This window comes from Anomaloglossus baeobatrachus, chromosome 1 (assembly GCF_048569485.1).
Source record: "Anomaloglossus baeobatrachus isolate aAnoBae1 chromosome 1, aAnoBae1.hap1, whole genome shotgun sequence".
Classification (NCBI taxonomy): Eukaryota; Metazoa; Chordata; class Amphibia; order Anura; family Aromobatidae; genus Anomaloglossus; species Anomaloglossus baeobatrachus.
This window is the reverse complement of record NC_134353.1, coordinates 618,510,390-618,533,597: the sequence shown is the minus strand read 5'-3', so window position 1 is coordinate 618,533,597 and position 23,208 is coordinate 618,510,390. Positions and strand designations below refer to the sequence as shown.

The 23,208-nt window shown below is 45.4% G+C and overlaps 1 protein-coding gene across 1 annotated transcript in view; it reads right to left on the bottom strand.

The window, feature by feature from the left end:
• The window catches only part of LRRC2 (leucine rich repeat containing 2), a 694,508-nt gene that overhangs the window by 375,433 nt on the left and 295,867 nt on the right, over positions 1-23,208 (bottom strand). Inside the window, exon 4 of the mRNA XM_075318763.1 lies at positions 20,535-20,691. Within this exon, the coding sequence (XP_075174878.1) occupies positions 20,535-20,691 (157 nt within the window). The remainder of the gene's footprint in view (positions 1-20,534; positions 20,692-23,208) is intronic.

Below are 23,208 nucleotides of genomic sequence, written 5' to 3'. Positions count from 1 at the left end.
TTCCGGGTTTTCCAGTCCTCTTTGGAAAGAGCTTGCCCTCGGTTAACATGGAGTTTTATGTCCTGTTGCCCTACTTCCTGTCCAGCTGCTTAAAAGGCCACCTCTAAGCCTAGTCCAGTGCCTGAGTATACTGCTTGCTGTGTGCTCCTGCTTTGCTGCTGCTGCTACTTGATTACCTTTGGATCCTCCTGAAAATCTATTGACCGACTCTGGACCATACCCGGTTTCTTCAAACTGTGCCCGGACTCCGTCTGCCGTCTTTGGTCAGTACGTCTGCCCGGTTTCTTCCGGTTCATAACCATTCTGGACTTTCATCCCGTACGGACACTTCTGGACTTTACCGCTTGCCCCTTGTGTCCCGGCTGCGGCGCATTTAGGCCTTCCGGGGTTGATTGCCGGACAGTCCCTGTATAGGGGTTCGCTCTGGTGGTCTCCCTGGGGGAGTCCGGTGCGTGGCCCCGGGAATTCCCTTCGCTCCGTTTCGGAAAGGTATTTTCATGTGTTTGTTATACTGTGTATTTCCGTTGTGTATTTACCGTGGTTACATATCATAAAAATCTTGTACCACAAACTCGTCTCTGGCTGTCATTGCCCTAACGCTATCGAAATCCTCAAAGCATACAATAGTATTACATTATACTCAGGCCACTAAGAGGATTTCGCTGGGGCAATGACTGAGACACGAGTAGATCAGCTCTTTTCTATGATTAACTCCTTGCAGCAGGAGATGGAGGTGGTGCAGACTAAACTTAGAGATGTGGAGACACAGCTGGGCCATGATCACCAGGTACTGGGTCCGGCTATACAGGATTTGCAAGTCAGAGTGGAGGCTCAGGAAGCCGGCCCCACTACGTCCGTCTCAGCTGCCGGTATGCCTAGGTTACCCCCATTCCGTTTCAATGGTGACCGTAGTCAGTTTCGTGGATTTGTGAACCAATGTATACTGTTTTTTGATGTACATGCTTATTATTACCGTTCTGACCGGTCCAAAGTGTTATGTATAATTATGTTATTAACCTCACGAGCACTGACTTGGGCTAATCCTATGATAGAGAACCGAGACATCCGTTTAAATCACCTGGAGGACTTTCTGACCGCAATGGCGCAGATGTTTGATGATCCGAATCGCCGTGCTACCGCTGAATCGGCTCTCCTTTCCTTACGTCAGGGAAAGCGTTCTGTCGTTGAATACGCCACTGAATTTAAGAGGTTAGTGGTAGACACCGACTGGGGAAACAATGCATTATTGTCTGTTTTCAGAAAGGGTTTGTCCGGTACCATCAAAGACGAGTTAGCTCGTTCCGAATCTCCAGGGGATTTTGAACTGTTTCTCCAGCACTGTGTGCGTATTGATACCCGCTTGACGGAACGTAGACAGGAAAAATGGGCAGCTGTAAACCGTGTGAACAACTTTGCATTTCCTTCCAGAGAACCCGCTCTCAGGACGCCACGGGAGGCCGAGGACGTTCCTATGCAAGTGGACTCTCTGCAAAAGCGAGAGACCAATGAACGTCGCGAACACCGGCTCCGTGAGCGTTTGTGTTTCTATTGCGGTCAATCGGACCATTTCTTGATCGACTGCCCGAAACGTCCGAATCGCCCAAATAAGGTATTGGCAGCCATGGCAGAGTGTGACAACACGGACGCAGAGTCCGATATCTCTGAGGCAAGTGGACACCTGGATGCGGTATTTCCCTTGACTGTAATGTCAACCTCACCGAAGGACTCGGAAGGGAAATATACCCATTGCTCGCTCCCCATTCAGATCCGGTGGGAGGGACAGCTAATACCTACCTCTGCAATGATAGATTCTGGGGCAGGGGGAAATTTCATGGACTCCTCTTTTGCCAGGAAACACGGTATCCGGACTCAGCAAAGATCCTCACCGGTTACCATGGAGACGGTTGACGGATCTCCGTTAATCTCTGGACCAGTTGATCGGGAAACCGTACCGCTAGAATGCGTCATGAAGCCAGGTCAGCAGGAGACCCTTGTTTTCATGTTAATTTCTTCTCCTCATTTTCCGATTATTCTAGGTATTCCGTGGCTACGGTCTACAAACCCGGTCATCGATTGGGAAACTAAGGAAATATCCTTCCCACCGCAGAGTATTCCGACCATTAGTCCAACTGTTCCAGTAACACCGAATACGGAGGGCACTGTACAGGTACCTGTTCTACCCCCGGTGTATAATGACTTTGCGGATATATGCGACAAAAGAAAAGCCGATCGGCTTCCCCCGCATAGACCGTATGATTGCCCCATAGACTTACTCCCAGGGGCGGAGATCCCGTTTGGTCATGTCTACCCGTTGGCGGCACCTGAGCTAGAAGCACTAAAAGAATACATTGATGAAAGTCTAGCTAAGGGATTTATTCGTCCGTCTACCTCACCAGCAGGGGCACCCATCTTTTTCGTGAAAAAGAAAGAGGGGACTCTGAGACCCTGTATTGACTACCGGGAACTGAATAAAATAACTATCCGGAACCCGTATCCGTTACCGTTGATTCCTGAGCTATTGGAGAGGGTCCAACAGGCAAAAATATTCACCAAATTGGATCTCCGTGGGGCATACAATCTACTCCGTATACGTCCCGGAGACGAGTGGAAGACCGCGTTCCGATGTCGGTATGGACATTTTGAGTACCTAGTGATGCCTTTTGGACTTTGTAACGCTCCCGCGACTTTCCAACATCTAGTTAATGATATTTTTAGGGATATCATGGACCAATTCATGGTGATTTATCTGGACGATATCCTAATCTTTTCTGATTCCCTACAGGAACACCAGGAACACGTCAAGACCGTACTTACCCGGCTGAGGGAAAACCACCTGTACATCAAACTGGAGAAATGCGAATTCCATTGCTCACAAATACAATTCTTAGGTTATGTCATCTCTCCTCCGGGACTGAACATGGAGTCTGGCAAGATACAAGCAATTCTAGACTGGCCGGAACCGGGGAACATCAAAGAGGTACAACGCTTTGTCGGTTTTGCCAACTTTTACCGACGTTTTATCCGTAATTTTTCAGAGATCGTTCGTCCCATCACTCTGTTAACCAAGAAAGGACAGAAGTTTGTGTGGTCCGCCCAGGCCCAGGAAGCTTTCCATCGTCTCAAGGTTTGTTTTACCTCAGCGCCTATATTGGTACATCCGAATCCCGCACTTCCCTTTATCGTGGAAGTCGACGCTTCCGACTACGCATTAGGGGCCATCCTTTCTCAAAGGACTGGGGACAAGAGTCTCTTACATCCGTGTGCTTTCTTTTCCCGCCGGTTGTCCCCTGCAGAAAGGAACTATGACATTGCGGACAAGGAATTGTTAGCGATTATTTCCGCTTTCAAGGAATGGAGACACCACTTACAGGGAGCCGCGCAGCAAGTGATAGTACTCACAGATCATCGTAATCTGGAATTTCTTAAGTCTGCCAGGTGCCTGTCTCCACGGCAAGCCCGTTGGAGCCTATTCCTTAACCAGTTCAATTTTGTCGTTACATACCGTCCAGGTTCACGTAATGGGAAAGCCGATGCCTTGTCCCGAATCCACGCCGTGGACTCCGTGCCTGGAACCCCGTCTCAGACCGTGTTATCGGATGCCAATTTCGTTGGAGTAATCCAGGACCAGGACTTGTGGAAGGACATCAAGCTGGCCTATGATGGTGACGTATTTCTTGCTGCCCCCCCGAATGATGTAACTCTTGTTCTTCGGAATGGTGTGTGGTTGAGAGAGCGACGCATTTATGTCCCGGAGGCCGTAAGACTTCGGGTTCTCAAGTTGGTCCATGACTCCGTGTTGGCTGGTCATAGGGGGGTACAGAAGACGCAGGAATTTCTGAACCGTTTTTTCTGGTGGCCTACCTGTTTAAAGGACGTAAAGGACTATGTCCACTCATGTGTGGTTTGTGCCCGGTGCAAGGTCCCTCGTGTGGCTCCTACAGGACTCCTCCAACCGTTACCCGTGCCATCTCGCCCTTGGGGGTCTATCTCAATGGATTTTATTGTGGAGTTGCCCGTCTCAGACGGTCACAATACCATTTTAGTGGTGGTGGATCGGTTGACTAAAGCTGCTCACTTTATTCCGTGTGCCGGTCTTCCCTCAGCCGCAGAGACAGTGGATCTGGTTATCCAGAACGTATTCCGATTGCATGGGGTACCAGACGAGATCATCTCTGACCGGGGCGTGCAGTTCACGTCTAGGTTCTGGAAGGGGTTTTGTACGGCTCTCCAGATTGATGTCTGTTTGTCTTCTGCATACCATCCTCAGACAAATGGGCAAACCGAACGGACCAATCCAACCCTGGAACAATACCTTCGCTGTTATGTCAGCCATCTGCAGGACGATTGGTTGAAGATGCTTCCGTTGGCGGAGTTCTCGTATAACAACACTCAGAGCAGCTCCACTAAGGTAACGCCCTTCTTTGCTAACTTGGGTTACCATCCGACTATTTTGCCTAGGTCACCGGTTGCGGTCTCAGTGCCTGCGGTGGAGGACAGATTGACAGAGCTACGACAAAATCTGGAGGTTCTGAAGGACACTGTGGCTACAGCTCAGGAGCGTTACAAGAGGTCGGCAGACGTTCACCGGAAACCGGCACCCATGTATAAGGTAGGGGACTCTGTATGGTTGTCCACCAAGAACCTGAGATTGGGTGTCCCTTCGCAGAAGCTGGGACAAAAATTCATCGGTCCGTTCAAGATCACCGGGATCGTGAGCCCTGTGGCCTGTCGGCTGCGGTTACCGCACCATCTAAAGGTACACCCGGTCTTTCATGTTTCTCTCCTCAAATCCGTCTCTCCCAATACGTTTCATGGTCGTGTCGTGCCTCCTCCTCCGCCTGTGATGGTCGACGGCGAGGAGCAGTTCGTGGTTGAGGACATTATTGACTCCCGGCTCCATCGTCGTCGGCTTCAGTATCTGGTACGTTGGCAGGGGTACGCCCCCGAGGACGATTCCTGGGAACCGGTGGGTACCATTCGAGCACACCGGAAGATCGCTCAGTTTCATCGACGGTACCCGGACAAGCCGGGCCCTGACCCGTCCTGAGGCCGTTTCTGGGGGGGGGAGTAATGTCAGGTTTCCGGGTTTTCCAGTCCTCTTTGGAAAGAGCTTGCCCTCGGTTAACATGGAGTTTTATGTCCTGTTGCCCTACTTCCTGTCCAGCTGCTTAAAAGGCCGCCTCTAAGCCTAGTCCAGTGCCTGAGTATACTGCTTGCTGTGTGCTCCTGCTTTGCTGCTGCTGCTACTTGATTACCTTTGGATCCTCCTGAAAATCTACCGACCGACTCTGGACCATACCCGGTTTCTTCAAACTGTGCCCGGACTCCGTCTGCCGTCTTTGGTCAGTACGTCTGCCCGGTTTCTTCCGGTTCATAACCATTCTGGACTTTCATCCCGTACGGACACTTCTGGACTTTACCGCTTGCCCCTTGTGTCCCGGCTGCGGCGCATTTAGGCCTTCCGGGGTTGATTGCCGGACAGTCCCTGTATAGGGGTTCGCTCTGGTGGTCTCCCTGGGGGAGTCCGGTGCGTGGCCCCGGGAATTCCCTTCGCTCCGTTTCGGAAAGGTATTTTCATGTGTTTGTTATACTGTGTATTTCCGTTGTGTATTTACCGTGGTTACATATCATAAACATCTTGTACCACAAACTCGTCTCTGGCTGTCATTGCCCTAACGCTATCGAAATCCTCAAAACATACAATAGTATTACAGTTATCCGCCATTTTGGAAGAAGCCTGTGAGAATGGTATAATTAACAAGGATATGAAGGAGGGCCTTATTCCTAAGTCTCCTAGGACGGCTTGCCTATATTTATTGCCGAAAGTTCATAAGGACGCAGTGTCACCAACCGGCCGTCCAATTGTGTCTGGAAATGGGAGCCTATGTGAAACTGCGGGTAGGTACATAGATTTCTATTTGAAACCCATTGTGGAAAATTTGCCATCGTTCTTAAAAGACACCAATGATTTCCTCCGTAAAATTGAGAATATCCAAATGGATGCTGATATGTGGCTAGTGACTTGTGACATTGAGTCATTATATACATCCATACGCCATTTTGATGGGATGAGAGCCGTGGAAACCTTTCTAAACATGACCACGATGGATCAGGATGACATACATTTTCTCCTTTCCCTTATTGATTTTGCTCTCACCCATAATTATTTTTTGTTCAAGGGTGCCCTCTACCTGCAGCTCCAGGGCACTGCAATGGGGGCGGCTTTTGCGCCCTCTTATGCAAATTTGTTCTTGGGGCTGTGGGAGAGGGGCGTTTTCTTCTCACCTGACTTTTCTGAGTATATTGAACAAGTTCTTGTTTGGACACGATATATTGATGACGTTTTTATGATTTGGCAGGGTTCAGAGGGAGATTTGGTGGTGTTTCTACAGAAGCTTAACCTCAATTCCATGAACATCAAGGTAACATATAAGTATAGTCAATCTAGTATTGAATTTCTTGATGTTCTTGTTTCCAAGGATGTGGATGGCTTTTTACAGTCTGAGGTTTTTCGGAAACCCTCGTCTGTTAACGCATTGTTGCATGCCACCTCATCGCACCCTTATTCCCTCATTTCTGGTATTCCAACAGGCCAGTTTTTGAGGACTCGACGAATTTGTTCGTCTGAAGAGAGCTTTTGTAAACAGGCTGAGGACCTAAGCAATCGTTTCAGGAATCGTGGATACTCAAACAGGAGCATTAAGAAAGGGTTTTTGAGAGCCAGGAATACGAAGAGAGAGGCTTTGTTACATTCGCATAGGCAGAAGCAGAATGATCAGCAGGTAAGGTTTATTTCTACCTACAACAATAGATGGCAAGAAGTCAAAACAATTTTGGAAAAATTTTGGCCTATCCTTCGGTCCGATACAACTTTGTCTAAATATTTGCCACCTACCCCTGCCGTTACTTATAGGAGATCCCCTAACTTGAAAGATCTTCTTACACATAGTTGTTATGAAGGTCCCAAGATCAATTCCTTTGGAACAACGGGACCCAAATGGGGTTTTTATCCATGCCGTAGCTGCATTGCATGCCCTAATATGGTCAGAGCCCTGAATTTCAAGTCCAGTGATGGTAATCATGATTTTCGGATTACCCAACACATGACCTGCAATACGACGCATGTGGTATATTATGCCACATGCCCATGCAACCTTGTATATGTCGGTCTTACATCTAGACCACTGAAAACACGCATTAGAGAACATGTACGTGACATTGAAAAGGCAGCTACCATCCAGGATACCTCCACCTTGAAACCTATTCCACGACATTTTAAGTCTAAGCATGGCTGCAATAGCAGTGGATTACGGGCTTTTGGAATTGACAAGGTAATTTTGGATAACAGAGGAGGTGATTTCAAGAAGCGGTTAGCCCAATTGGAAACCCGCTGGATCTCTAAGATTGGTTCTGTTCGTCCACACGGTCTTAATGACGTTATGAGTTTTGTCCCATTCCTATAATTTTAATTTCGTGTTTTTTAGTCTATGCCCATTGGTATATTTTATTTGTATGTTTTTTAATAAATATGTTTTTAATTCTCCCCTGTCTTTGTTTGTTTTTTAGTTTTATCCTTCCTGACATCTTTTCAAGTGGATTTCTACGAATCACAATATATATCTTTGTCTTCTTTCTGTATTTTAATTGTAATATTTTGGCACACTCTCTATTTTAATTATGTGACCATCCTTTTTATGTATGTGCGTGCATATATGCGTACGTATATATTTATACGTGTGTATACGTATGGCTAGGTATTCGTATTCTTCCATTATATTACATCATTTGTTCCTTGTTCCTTTTTTATTAAATAATAAAGTTTTTATGTCTCTTATGTCTACATTCTGTCTTCTATCTGTCTCCTTTTTTTCTATATATCTTCTTTATATACTCCTTTCTATTTTTTGTATTGTTTTGGTTTTGAACACCCTTTCATACACTACATGCACCACACATCAGTAGGGTTGTTTTTCGATGTGCGCCACTGACACATCGCCTTGTTGTATGCATTTTATTTCTCATGTTGAGTCACTCTTAGCATTATTTAAGTGCTATATCTTTGTACTCTATTCTGCCTAGATCCTTACATGCACCTCTGTGTAAAACCATGCTAATCCGGATGGTCCATAGCTATGTGCCACTGACATATTGTTGTTTTTGCTTTGCCTCAATGGCAATATCGCTTTATCTCCCGGCGTGTGTGGAGCGCTCCAGCCTTCCGCCCACTTTCTGCGCTCTGGGGCGATGTGTCTCATTACCTCGCCATGCTCCTCCCATGTTATGACGCGTCTGACATGGGCGGACCATGGTGACGTCAGACGCCGGACCCCATGTGCGCGGCAGTGGAGCTGTGATGGAGCGCCGCTGTTACACATCACGCTGGTGAGTGGGGGTATTTATACCTGGGTACTGACTACCAGTAGCACCCCTTGGAAGAAGCTTTCTGAGAAACACGTGTTGGGGTATTATCTACCCTCAGGTTAACATCTTGTAGGTGTGTGTCTTTGTGGGCTTATCATCCCCTGTTAAGGTCGGTTTTTATGGCCGGCTTGGGCACCCTTTAAAGGCTTACCATTGCTGAGATTGCAGCTATGGCCTCTCTTGGCTTGTTATAATATCTTTGCCACACAATACAGCATTGGGAACGAGCCTCTTATATATTTAGCCCTGCTGTTGAAATGTTGTTTTTTGGCACCAAGTTTATGTATTATCTCCATATGTCTGGTTGAGGTTCTGTTCCTTCCTTCAAGGATTGTGGTACTTGGGGAATTGTCTTGGTGGTTGTACCACTTGATATATCTATGATATATATGATTAATTTTTATGATCATTATAGTTATATGTTATAGGATTATAATCCTGTTGATAATACAGACGTGCTCCTTCTGACTTCCCTTGATACCCACCACATGCTATGGCAATAGGAATGGGATTTTTTACATGCCTAGCCTTTGGTGAAGGAAAGGTTCTGTTTGGACCGAATTGATCATATATTCCTCATCCCTATATGTTCTCCTCAGAACATTATTTTTCAGACTATTGGGTCCTAAAAAGGAATATTAAAGGTATTTTTATCCCCCCTTTTTTGGTGCATCATCTTATATGGTTTTTTGACACACGGCTACCATGCACTTATGCTATTTATTGCTCTAATATTTTGTCTACCTGAGGGTATTTTGAATGTGTCCTTGTCATTGTCTATCTTTTATATGTTTGTTTTAATCTAATTTTCAATAAAGAATTTATATTTTATTTTGGCTTGTTCACTCATATCTTTATAGGTTTTTATTATTGCATGAGTGTAGCTACTATCTACTTCTTGGTCATTTAATTGGTTCTTATATTTCCTCTGTGGTTCACAGATTGACCCAACTATGGATATGAAATCCCGTGACAAAAATTGGTTGTCCAGTATTGATACTTTGTTCAATGATGAGGTCACGATCAGTGATACAGTAGGAATGGGACACTCCTCTGAAATCAAGAACAATTTGAAATATCTGTTGAAAAAACGACTTAGGATCTGGTGGGGTAAGGCTACCCTTGAAAAATATTTGAGTAAAAACCTGATACCCCGGGGACTTCGGGTAAGAATTTTACCCTCTTTTCCTGTAGAAGACCTGGATTTTAGAACCAAGTGGGAACAGGTCTGTGACACCTGTTCTAAGGACTTGATCCGACTGCTAATTGAAATTAATCAGAGTACTTTGGCTTCTGTGGAGAAGGAGATTGAAAATAACCAGACGAAATTAAACAAGATCTTGTCCACATTAAGTATGGAATCCTTCAAAGCAGAAGTTGATAAGCAATTTCTTATTTGGGAGAAGGAAGTTCAAGAACAGAAAGTCAAGAAATTTCAGAGAGATCTTCAGGACTACCAACTTAAGAGAGTGTATAGATGGCAGGGGATAACACAGAATAAGGGACATCCTAGACGATCTATAGCATCAACGTCTATTTCCTCTACCGAAGATGAATTGGAAACATATAATTTGAGGAGTAACATGAATGATCGGTTTGGGAAGCGCAAATACGTTGGCAAGAATATTGTACAAAAAAAGACTCCCCACCCTCCGGAGACTAAATTGAAGGTAATTAACTTATCCAATACTCCTCTTACAACTGATCAAATCGATGTCCTGAGTTTGCGTTTGAGTTTTTCCCCCACCTGTTCGTTTGATTCTTTTACAGCTATAAAAGATTTACATCTTTTTGCCCGTAAACTTGTATTAAAGAAAATTCATGATAAATCGGATGGTTGGTCTAGTGAAGAACTACAGGCCATAGAAATTCTTAAAGAATTGAGTGATGAACAGGATGTTTCTACTGAGTGTGGTAAGTTTATGATTCCGAAACCTAAGAAATTTCCTCCTCTCACCATGTACCCTGATATAGATGTATTTGTACGATTGGTTTCTGAAGAACTTAGCAGAATTCCCACAAAGGTACAAAATGATAACCTTTCAAAATCTCAGAGACAGGCTTTACAGGATTTGAAGAAATTGAGGGATGTAATTATCAAACCTGCCGATAAGGGCGGTAATGTTGTTATATGGCCCATTGCGATGTATGAAAAGGAAGCATTCAGGCAGCTGAATGATGGTACTTGCTACAAGAAACTTACCTTCAATCCCACATCTTCTTTTCACACACAGTTATCCGCCATTTTGGAAGAAGCCTGTGAGAATGGTATAATTAACAAGGATATGAAGGAGGGCCTTATTCCTAAGTCTCCTAGGACGGCTTGCCTATATTTATTGCCGAAAGTTCATAAGGACGCAGTGTCACCAACCGGCCGTCCAATTGTGTCTGGAAATGGGAGCCTATGTGAAACTGCGGGTAGGTACATAGATTTCTATTTGAAACCCATTGTGGAAAATTTGCCATCGTTCTTAAAAGACACCAATGATTTCCTCCGTAAAATTGAGAATATCCAAATGGATGCTGATATGTGGCTAGTGACTTGTGACATTGAGTCATTATATACATCCATACGCCATTTTGATGGGATGAGAGCCGTGGAAACCTTTCTAAACATGACCACGATGGATCAGGATGACATACATTTTCTCCTTTCCCTTATTGATTTTGCTCTCACCCATAATTATTTTTTGTTCAAGGGCGCCCTCTACCTGCAGCTCCAGGGCACTGCAATGGGGGCGGCTTTTGCGCCCTCTTATGCAAATTTGTTCTTGGGGCTGTGGGAGAGGGGCGTTTTCTTCTCACCTGACTTTTCTGAGTATATTGAACAAGTTCTTGTTTGGACACGATATATTGATGACGTTTTTATGATTTGGCAGGGTTCAGAGGGAGATTTGGTGGTGTTTCTACAGAAGCTTAACCTCAGTTCCATGAACAACAAGGTAACATATAAGTATAGTCAATCTAGTATTGAATTTCTTGATGTTCTTGTTTCCAAGGATGTGGATGGCTTTTTACAGTCTGAGGTTTTTCGGAAACCCTCGTCTGTTAACGCATTGTTGCATGCCACCTCATCGCACCCTTATTCCCTCATTTCTGGTATTCCAACAGGCCAGTTTTTGAGGACTCGACGAATTTGTTCGTCTGAAGAGAGCTTTTGTAAACAGGCTGAGGACCTAAGCAATCGTTTCAGGAATTGTGGATACTCAAACAGGAGCATTAAGAAAGGGTTTTTGAGAGCCAGGAATACAAAGAGAGAGGCTTTGTTACATTCGCATAGGCAGAAGCAGAATGATCAGCAGGTAAGGTTTATTTCTACCTACAACAATAGATGGCAAGAAGTCAAAACAATTTTGGAAAAATTTTGGCCTATCCTTCGGTCCGATACAACTTTGTCTAAATATTTGCCACCTACCCCTGCCGTTACTTATAGGAGATCCCCTAACTTGAAAGATCTTCTTACACATAGTTGTTATGAAGGTCCCAAGATCAATTCCTTTGGAACAACGGGACCCAAATGGGGTTTTTATCCATGCCGTAGCTGCATTGCATGCCCTAATATGGTCAGAGCCCTGAATTTCAAGTCCAGTGATGGTAATCATGATTTTCGGATTACCCAACACATGACCTGCAATACGACGCATGTGGTATATTATGCCACATGCCCATGCAACCTTGTATATGTCGGTCTTACATCTAGACCACTGAAAACACGCATTAGAGAACATGTACGTGACATTGAAAAGGCAGCTACCATCCAGGATACCTCCACCTTGAAACCTATTCCACGACATTTTAAGTCTAAGCATGGCTGCAATAGCAGTGGATTACGGGCTTTTGGAATTGACAAGGTAATTTTGGATAACAGAGGAGGTGATTTCAAGAAGCGGTTAGCCCAATTGGAAACCCGCTGGATCTCTAAGATTGGTTCTGTTCGTCCACACGGTCTTAATGACGTTATGAGTTTTGTCCCATTCCTATAATTTTAATTTCGTGTTTTTTAGTCTATGCCCATTGGTATATTTTATTTGTATGTTTTTTAATAAATATGTTTTTAATTCTCCCCTGTCTTTGTTTGTTTTTTAGTTTTATCCTTCCTGACATCTTTTCAAGTGGATTTCTACGAATCACAATATATATCTTTGTCTTCTTTCTGTATTTTAATTGTAATATTTTGGCACACTCTCTATTTTAATTATGTGACCATCCTTTTTATGTATGTGCGTGCATATATGCGTACGTATATATTTATACGTGTGTATACGTATGGCTAGGTATTCGTATTCTTCCATTATATTACATCATTTGTTCCTTGTTCCTTTTTTATTAAATAATAAAGTTTTTATGTCTCTTATGTCTACATTCTGTCTTCTATCTGTCTCCTTTTTTTCTATATATCTTCTTTATATACTCCTTTCTATTTTTTGTATTGTTTTGGTTTTGAACACCCTTTCATACACTACATGCACCACACATCAGTAGGGTTGTTTTTCGATGTGCGCCACTGACACATCGCCTTGTTGTATGCATTTTATTTCTCATGTTGAGTCACTCTTAGCATTATTTAAGCACTTTATCTCTTTATTATTTTGCGTCCTTGTATAAGAATTATATGCACTATGCACTTTTGCATTGTCACTTTTCAATACAGCATTATTGGTATTGTATTTTGCACCTTTTTTTATATGGAATTGTCACATGGTCATGTTCTACTATATTCACGTGTAGATTCCTTATAAGGACATGTGTATGTATGTCTATACATACACTTTGCACTAAGATACATATGTGTTCATACATTTTTACGCACTAATTTCTCTCATTTTATATATGTATACTTGTATTCCTTTTAGCTTTATACTAAAAGGATTGAGACTCCTTTTTTATATAATTACTGTATATCTTTGTACTCTATTCTGCCTAGATCCTTACATGCACCTCTGTGTAAAACCATGCTAATCCAGATGGTCCATAGCTATGTGCCACTGACATATTGTTGTTTTTGCTTTGCCTCAATGGCAATATCGCTTTATCTCCCGGCGTGTGTGGAGCGCTCCAGCCTTCCGCCCACTTTCTGCGCTCTGGGGCGACGTGTCTCATTACCTCGCCATGCTCCTCCCATGTTATGACGCGTCTGACATGGGCGGACCATGGTGACGTCAGACGCCGGACCCCATGTGCGCGGCAGTGGAGCTGTGATGGAGCGCCGCTGTTACACATCACGCTGGTGAGTGGGGGTATTTATACCTGGGTACTGACTACCAGTAGCACCCCTTGGAAGAAGCTTTCTGCGAAACACGTGTTGGGGTATTATCTACCCTCAGGTTAACATCTTGTAGGTGTGTGTCTTTGTGGGCTTATCATCCCCTGTTAAGGTCGGTTTTTATGGCCGGCTTGGGCACCCTTTAAAGGCTTACCATTGCTGAGATTGCAGCTATGGCCTCTCTTGGCTTGTTCTAATATCTTTGCCACACAATACAGCATTGGGAATGAGCCTCTTATATATTTAGCCCTGCTGTTGAAATGTTGTTTTTTGGCACCAAGTTTATGTATTATCTCCATATGTCTGGTTGAGGTTCTGTTCCTTCCTTCAAGGATTGTGGTACTTGGGGAATTGTCTTGGTGGTTGTACCACTTGATATATCTATGATATATATGATTAATTTTTATGATCATTATAGTTATATGTTATAGGATTATAATCCTGTTGATAATACAGACATGCTCCTTCTGACTTCCCTTGATACCCACCACATGCTATGGCAATAGGAATGGGATTTTTTACATGCCTAGCCTTTGGTGAAGGAAAGGTTCTGTTTGGACCGAATTGATCATATATTCCTCATCCCTATATGTTCTCCTCAGAACATTATTTTTCAGACTATTGGGTCCTAAAAAGGAATATTAAAGGTATTTTTATCCCCCCTTTTTTGGTGCATCATCTTATATGGTTTTTTGACACACGGCTACCATGCACTTATGCTATGTATTGCTCTAATATTTTGTCTACCTGAGGGTATTTTGAATGTGTCCTTGTCATTGTTTATCTTTTATATGTTTGTTTTAATCTAATTTTCAATAAAGAATTTATATTTTATTTTGGCTTGTTCACTCATATCTTTATAGGTTTTTATTATTGCATGAGTGTAGCTACTATCTACTTCTTGGTCATTTAATTGGTTCTTATGTTTATTGTGTGATGGCTTATACAGTTATTTGTGAATTCTGTGTCTGATCGAATTTTGAAGCATTTCTGACTTAACAATCATGGGGAACACTGCTGACTTGACAGATGAGATGCCCAAAAGGCAGTCATTGACATACTCCAAAAGGGAGGGTAAGCCAGAAATGTCCATTGCTAAAGAAGCTGGCTGTTCAGATGTGTGCTGTATGCAAGCATATTAATGGAAAGTTGAGTGAAAGGAACAAGTGTGGTAGAAAAAGGTGCACAAGCAACTGGGATAACCGCAGCCTTGATAGGATTGTTAACAAAAGGCCATTCAAAAATTTGGGGGAGAACCACAAGGAGTGAACTGCTGCTGGTGTTAGTGCTTCAAGAGCCACCACACAGACGTATCCAGGACATGGGCTACAAGTGTCGCATTCCTTGTGTCAAGCCACTCATGACTAATAGACAACGCCAGAAGCATCTTACCTGTGCCAAGAAGAAAAAGAACTGGACTGCCTCTCAGTGGTCCAAGGTGTTGTTTTCAGATAAAAGTAAATGTTGCATTTCATTTGGAAATCAAGGTCCCAAAGCCTGGAGGAAGAGTGGAGAGGCCACAATCCAAGCTGCTTCAGGTGTAGTGTGAAGTTTCCACAATCAGTGATGGTTTGGGAGCCATGTCATCTGCTGTTGTAGATCCACTGTGTTTTTTGAAGTACAAAGTTATTGTAGCCATCTACCAGGAAATTTTAGAGCACTTCATGCTTCCCTCTGCCGACAAGCTTTTTGGACATGACAGTTTCATTTTCCAGCAGGACTTGGCACCGGTCCACACTGCCAAAAGTAGCAATACCTGGTTTAATAACCACAGCATCACTGTGCTTGATTGGCCAGCAAACTCTCCTGAGAATCTATCAGATATTGTCAAGAGGAAGATGAGAGACACCAGACCCAACAATGCAGGCAAGCTGAAGGCTGGTATCAAAGTAACTTGGGCTTCTATAACACCTCAGCAGCACCACAGGCTGATCGCCGCCATGCCACGCCGCTATGATGCAGTAATTCATGCAATAGGAGCCCTGACCAAGTATTGAGTGTGTAACACCCCTGCAACTGGGTCGCTACAGGGTATTAAGTGTTACCCCATTTTTTCCTGGGCAGAAGGAGTAAAGTCTACACACACACTCACATCACACTGGCAGGAAGGAGTTAATAGCTTTTGCAGCATGTATTTTTGAGCCTCATGACTCATCCTGTCTCCTTAATGACAGCTGGCTGCACATGGGCAGGTTTCTATGACAACCCAAGGGGAGGGGGGCCTGAATAGGAGTGAGTTTAGTGCAGAACACACAGAAAGTTGAGCAGAACATCAGAGGCTGCAAGGGAGTGCGGACATCCACAGTACAGCTCCCTGCTGAGGAGATGCCACAAGACCAGGGCTGATAACATCTGAGGAAGGGAATGGAGCTGAGGACTGGGGATCTTTGGAGAGTGTTGTACCCGGTGGCAGTTGGTGTTGTGCGCTACCGGGCAAGAGAGAGACAGAGAGGCGGCGAGTTCCCAAGATGCTCCATGCCACGGGGACAGCATTAACGCACCGAAAGAGAGGGACCCCAGATCACTCCACCGGACCCTTTCTCCTACTTGCCCGGGACTGACCAGAGTTTACAGGCGGTACGGACCAGCACCCGAGTGCGATGTGGAACGGACTTTAAATAAAGAAAAACTGGAACCGCACTCCGTGACTGATGTGAGTAATGCCACCGCCCTGTGCCCACGGTGTCCCTGAGGACTGTTGCCTTGGGTCTCATTAACCTCCCGGGGCTCCCCTCGCTCCACCCACGGGGAGCGATTCCATCTGGCTGCTTATAACATCTACCCCGGAAAGAGACTGTGTAGCAGCGGCTGAACACCTGGCCGCACACCACGGGTGGCGCTGCTTGCATCCCCCATTCCTGTCCCGTATTGTTTCCTGGGGGACAGTGGTGGCAGAGGAGACCGAGACCGCAGTGGCTGCTGTGACTGATAACGTGCTCCCCAGGAACCCCGTCACCCTCCTTCCTTCCCCACCTTGTAACACCGGACTGACTTTGGGAGTTTCCTTTTATTGAAACCCGCCGGGGTCACGGAAGCTGGGTCGGGCCACTCCCAGCCTGACCCCGAATACCACCGGCCCGGTGACCGTGCGAGCCCTGCAAGCCCCTGCGTGGGCGTTTCAAGTGCATTTACTGTACATACGTTTCAGTAGGCCAACATTTCTGAGTTAAAAATCATTTTTCAGTTGGTCTTATATAATTATTTTTTGAGATAATGACTTTTGGGTTTTCATTGCTGTAAGCCATAATCATCAACATTAACAGATTAAACACTTGAAATAGATCACTCTGTTTGTAATGACTATATAAGATATGTGTTTCCATTATGTATTGAATTACTGAAATAAATTAACGTTTTGATGATATTCTAATTTATTGAGATGCAACTGAATATGTGAATTAGTAAGAACACAGAATCAGACTAGGCACTGCAGCAGGGAAGCAGAATGGAGCAGAGAGGATTTCGCTAGACGTTAATAAGTTGGAATGTAGATAGTGATAAGCAAGGAACTGAGAGGATAAGGTCACACAAGGGTGTGCTAAGGAAGGATGGGGATAGCAAACCACCATACATTACTGACACGTGGTTGTGAATCTGAAATACGGCTGTCAAGTCCTTAGGCTAGAACGGATACACGAGAAAAAAGAGAAGGGAAATATTCAAATGGTTTAGAACCTGAAGACCATAGGGTGGCTGTGGGTTAATGGGAACCCTGAAATGTCAGGCAACAGGGACAGAAGATACATGTAAGTGTGACGCCCTGGCACAGCCAGGTTGTCACAGAAAGAGTTAATCCTCCTTGGTAATCTGATCTCACACCGGTGCAGCCAGACAAGCACAGCCCCCAGTGTAAGGGAAAAGCAGAGGAGAGGGGAGGGGCTGGGGCAGAGAGTGTGGGGAGGGCAGACAGGACAGAGGTCTGGAGTTAAGCTCCCAGGCTGGGAGTGAAGCGTGCTCCAAAAGGGCCGGGACAGGCCGTAGTGAGGAAGGGGCCAGAACAGGTAGCCGGAGCCGGGCGGTGGCCCCTCGGTACCTGGGTACCCGGATCACTACAGGGGAGTGGATTCCCCGTTCCCGGCTGAGGAGAAAGAGGAAGAGAGAGGAGAAAAAGGCACTTTGCTGCAGGGAAGGAACAACAAGGGCTGCTGCACCGTGTGTGGGACTCTAACACCCCCGTACCGGAGGCCGCGGACACCGGCAATTCTTAGTTCACCAGTGACTCCGTGTGACTTTCTTGTGAGTACACCCGTGCCCTCGGGCACCGCACTGCAGCACTGCGCCCTGCCCCCTGCTTACCCCATCACCGGGCCCCGGGACAACCAACCCCTACCCACGGAGGGGCAACACAACATCTAGCTGCTCCACTTCACCATCCCCGGGATCCCCGTATTGAGCAGCGGTGGTGAAATCACCACAACCGTGGGTGGCGTCACGAACTATAACAATCTCCCCTAACAAAACCCCTTTTACTGTGGAGCCTGGGATCACAGACCGGGTCACGCCATCGTGATACCCACAGAAGTGACTCTGTGGCCCGGATCTGAGTACCCCCTGGTCCCCGGGCGAAACATTTGGCGTCACGAACAGGATCGAACCCATCCAGTTACCTGGAAGAAGTGCGCCTTATTCTGGACTGTCAGCGGTGATCCGCTGCAAAAATCTTGAAGTCCGCCATTTTAGCCGCCATTTTAGGCGCCAAAAACAACAACTTGGCGCCTTCTTCTCCAAGCGGTGGGCGCGAAATAGAGGCTCCGCCCCCTGAGAACGCGGGCGGAAGTGAAGCTCCGGAGCACCGGAAGCGAAAGGGAAACTTTAAAAGTTGCTGGAAGGACTGCTCCCGAGTACCAAGGGGGAGCAGGAAGAAGGAACCGCAGCTTATGTAACAAGGACTGTAAAGGCAGGGACGCCAGGACTCTGCCAACATTTGGTTCCTGGAGAGGCCGCCGCAGCAATGCACCGACCCGTTACCCCTGTTACCGGTAGCGGAGCCCGCAGCGCCTGTTGGAGAGGACCCAGACCTGGGGTCTCCAGGCCTCACCTTTGTCACCACCCTGCCACCGGCCCCGGCAGTCCGCCCGGCCGCGACGGAGATGACGACGGCTCCGGCAGTCCGCCCGGCCGCAACGGCAGCGAAGTACCGGTCCCGTTGACCAATTTGGGGCTGTTCCTGGACTGGGGTCAAGGGGTGCTGCCTGGGTTTTAGGGGCAGCACCAAGGCTAGGTTGTTTGGGTGGGTGACAAAAGGACTCGTTACGTTGCTATAATTGAAAATGCATGTGTGAAAATGTTTAAAATATTTTATTCTTTTCCAGTTTAATAAAATGTTGGTGCCTCGACAGCCCGAGGACGAGCCGTGTTTTACCAAGGGGGTGTGTGACGCCCTGGCACAGCCAGGTTGTCACAGAAAGAGTTAATCCTCCTTGGTAATCTGATCTCACACCGGTGCAGCCAGACAAGCACAGCCCCCAGTGTAAGGGAAAAGCAGAGGAGAGGGGAGGGGCTGGGGCAGAGAGTGTGGGGAGGGCAGACAGGACAGAGGTCTGGAGTTAAGCTCCCAGGCTGGGAGTGAAGCATGCTCCAAAAGGGCCGGGACAGGCCGTAGTGAGGAAGGGGCCAGAACAGGTAGCCGGAGCCGGGCGGTGGCCCCTCGGTACCTGGGTACCCGGATCACTACAGGGGAGTGGATTCCCCGTTCCCGGCTGAGGAGAAAGAGGAAGAGAGAGGAGAAAAAGGCACTTTGCTGCAGGGAAGGAACAACAAGGGCTGCTGCACCGTGTGTGGGATACTAACACCCCCGTACCGGAGGGCCGCGGACACCGGCAATTCTTAGTTCACCAGTGACTCCGTGTGACTTTCTTGTAAGTACACCCGTGCCCTTGGGCACCGCACTGCAGCACTGCGCCCTGCTCCCTGCTTATCCAATCACCGGGCCCCGGGACAACCAACCCCCCTACCCACGGAGGGGACATAACAACTACGCTGCTCCCTGTCATCGCTCCCGGGATCCCCTTCCAGAGCAGCGGTGGTGTTCCACCATCACCACAACCGTGGGTGGCGTCACGGACAATCTCCCTTAACAAAACCCCTTTTACTGTGGAGCCTGGGATCACAGACCGGGTCACGCCATCGTGATACCCACAGAAGTGACTCTGTGGCCCGGATCTGAGTACCCCTGGTCCCCGGGCGAAACATAAGCTGGACTTGGAATTGAAGAGAAAGAATTATGATTGCCAAGCTAAGGCATAGTAGTACAATGGAAATGGGCTACAAGCAGAAGAACAGATGTACAAAAGAGAGATGGAGTGACGTCTGTTAACTCATATAGATTTCAGATACCATATAAGAAATGAAATGTGACATCACTCACACGCCTTTGTTCAAAACAGAAGTTATGTCTACCAGGTCTTGTTCTAGTAACACTAAGTTTATTTTTGTAAAGTGGACTGACTCCTTCCTTATCTATAGTAAATGTTGTTGGTTCCTGCACCATCAGCCTGTGGCCCATAAGGGAATTGTCCAGAAAACATACACACACCCTGAGGAACTCTTTTTTTTGTGTTTGGAGTTACTAAAGTCATCATAAGCCTAAGTGATCTTTAGGAGTTCACACAATTTTTTTTTTTAATCGTCTTCAAAAGTACAGATACATAGATCAGCATGTGAGTTAGGATTTTTAACTAAGACTTTCCAAAGGTGCTTAATTTTATATGAATCAGAGAAATAAATGGCATCTATTACTATACAAATGTACTGTTCTATTTCATGGACTTGTAGATATAATACATAACACATTGTATATACAGCTATGATTTTTTTACCATGTCTGAAACTAAACATTCTTTGTACTCACCGATTTCAGGAGGAAGACTTGTTATTTTATTCTGTGATATATCCAAAATGTTCATGTCTTCAAATGTATGAATATAGTCTGGAATGGAATCTATGAAGGTTTTATGAATATGCCATTCTTTCAGGTATGTCTGTTCTCTTAGGTATTCAGGAAGCTCCTGAACAGGGAAAATAAATAAAGAATTAGATTTGCAAGTTTATCCATATCAACAAAAGTGATAATTTTTTCCTGTATATTCCATTTTGTGTAGTCTTAATACTAATGTGATTAAATGGTATATTTCAATCAGCCATGAGAAGAAATCCCTTTATCTAAAACGCGAGTAACATTTATTGCCTTGTTACAAATAATGGCACAATAAGGCCCCTTTCACACGTCAGTGATTCTGGTACATTTGTGCTTTTTTTTAAACGTACCAGAATCACTGACATACGCAGACCCATTATAATGAATGGGTCTGCTCACACGTCAGTGATTTTTCACTGCACGTGTCTCCGTGCGGCGTACCCGCGTGTGCTTGATTGCTGCACGGAGACATGTCCATTTTTTTCTGGCATCACTGATGATCCACGGACCACGCAGTGGTGTGGTCCGTGAAACACGTGCCAGAAAAAAACGTGCTTTTAAAATAAAAAACATTTTAACTCACCCGGCGTCCAGCGATGTCCTCTGCAGCCCGTCCTCCCTGCTGCTTCTAAGCCGGCTGATTACTGTCGCGCATATTCATTATGCGCGACACAGCCGACCCGGAAGCAGCTGCTGCGGGGGTCACCGCCGGCCGGATGCTGCACCGCGGGAGCGATCAGCACCATGGAGACAGCGGGAGCGGGCGCAGGTGAGTTGTTTTCTAAGTGCAATCACGAGCCACAGAGAACGGAGCCCGGATTGCACTTTGACAACCCACGTGTGCCGTGAATCACGGCACACGCAGGGACATGTGCGTGTTTTACACGCCAGTGAAAAACGTCACTGTTTTTCACTGACGTGTGAAACGGGCCTTAGAGATATATTCACAAGTTGCAGCCATAGTGAGTTTTTTTTCCAAAATTATGGCCAAACCACATAAAAATGCAAAGCAATCATAATGTAATAAACTAATGACTTGCCTTAAGTAGCAAGTAATTATCCAGTACTTGAAGTTGGAAGCAGAAAGAGTCACCAACACAATAATGGCAGGTCTTCTGCAGTGGTCTAGGTATGTAATGGTCAGTATCTACCAAAACTGGTCAAGAAAACCAATTGAACAAAAAAGACAACTAGTGAACTAGAATCTGGCATGGTTACAAAAGGCAAATTTATGCACATTGGGAGCATAGGCTAGCCTTTCTTGACCAATCTCATGGAAGAGTTATTGCAGCTATGATAGAAAGTTGTCATAACAGTATAGTGCAGCTTGTACTGCTCTGTATGAGGCTGCACAACACGTGAGTGTTATAACGAACTGGACTTCCTTGGAGCAATGGAAGAAGGTAGTCTCGACCGTGGATGTTTGGGTTTGCTGGGTTCAGCAGAAACTTTAGTTAAAAGTTCAGCTCGGTACCCAGACTTGATCCCAGACCCCAAACACCATATAAGTCAATAAGGTCTGAAACGTTCATGCTGTAACATGGTGTGAAGGGCTAGAGGGCTTCACAAGAAAGCAAAATGGGGGTAAGACCATGACAATAGGGAATAATTAAAATTAAAATTAAAAATAAATCCTTGGGGTCCCCTAATTTTGATAACCCTCCAAGGCAAAACAGACAGCTGTGGGCAACAATCCTCAGTTGTCTGCTTTACCTTGACTGGTTGTCAAATCTAGAGGGAACCCCATGCCATTTTTAGAAATAAATTATTTAAAAAACACAGTGAGGTCCGACCCATATTTGATAACCACGTAAAGCAGACAGCTGGGTGCTGGTACTATCAGGCTGGAAAGTTCCATGGTTATATAACTTTTCCCAGTGTAAAAATAGCTCGCAGCCACCCCCATAGTGGTGCACCCATTAGATGCACCAATTCTGGTACTTTGATTGGCTTTTCCTGTTTGCCCCGGTGTGGTGGCAATTGGGATAATATTTTTGGTTTTGATGTCAGCTGTGAATTGATAGCTAGCATCAAACCCAGAGGTTAGAAATGGATATGCATCTATCAGACACTCTTATTACTAACCAGGTAAGTGTACAGTTAAAAACCACACACATATTAGAAAAATAGTTTATTTGAATAAGGACTCCCCACACTTCCTCATTCACCTATTTAAGTGAAAAAAATCTCTTTAGTTCCAACATTATCCAATGTTGTAATGTCTCACGACATCCATCGACTACTAAGGAGCCTCGTTCTGAGCATGAGGCTCCATAGGTCACTCCCATTCAGCAGCAGGTATGAAATTTCTCACTAGCATAAGATATTCCATATCTGCCACTGACCGCTACTGACCTTGGAGGCTCGCTCTTAGACATAGTCAACATCCAAACTCAGACACAGACTTCCATGAAATGTCCGTTTTCGAGCTCGAGCCTCGGACACCAGGTGTCCAATAAGAAGCCCAAACATTACTGCTCGGGTTCGCTCATCCCTAGTCTTGACTGATAAATAATATCATATGGATGGCTGTTTGTATATCTGATGCCTAACAAAGAAATAGATAAGATTAAATAATGCATAAATTCAAGCCAGTAGCAACATGGTA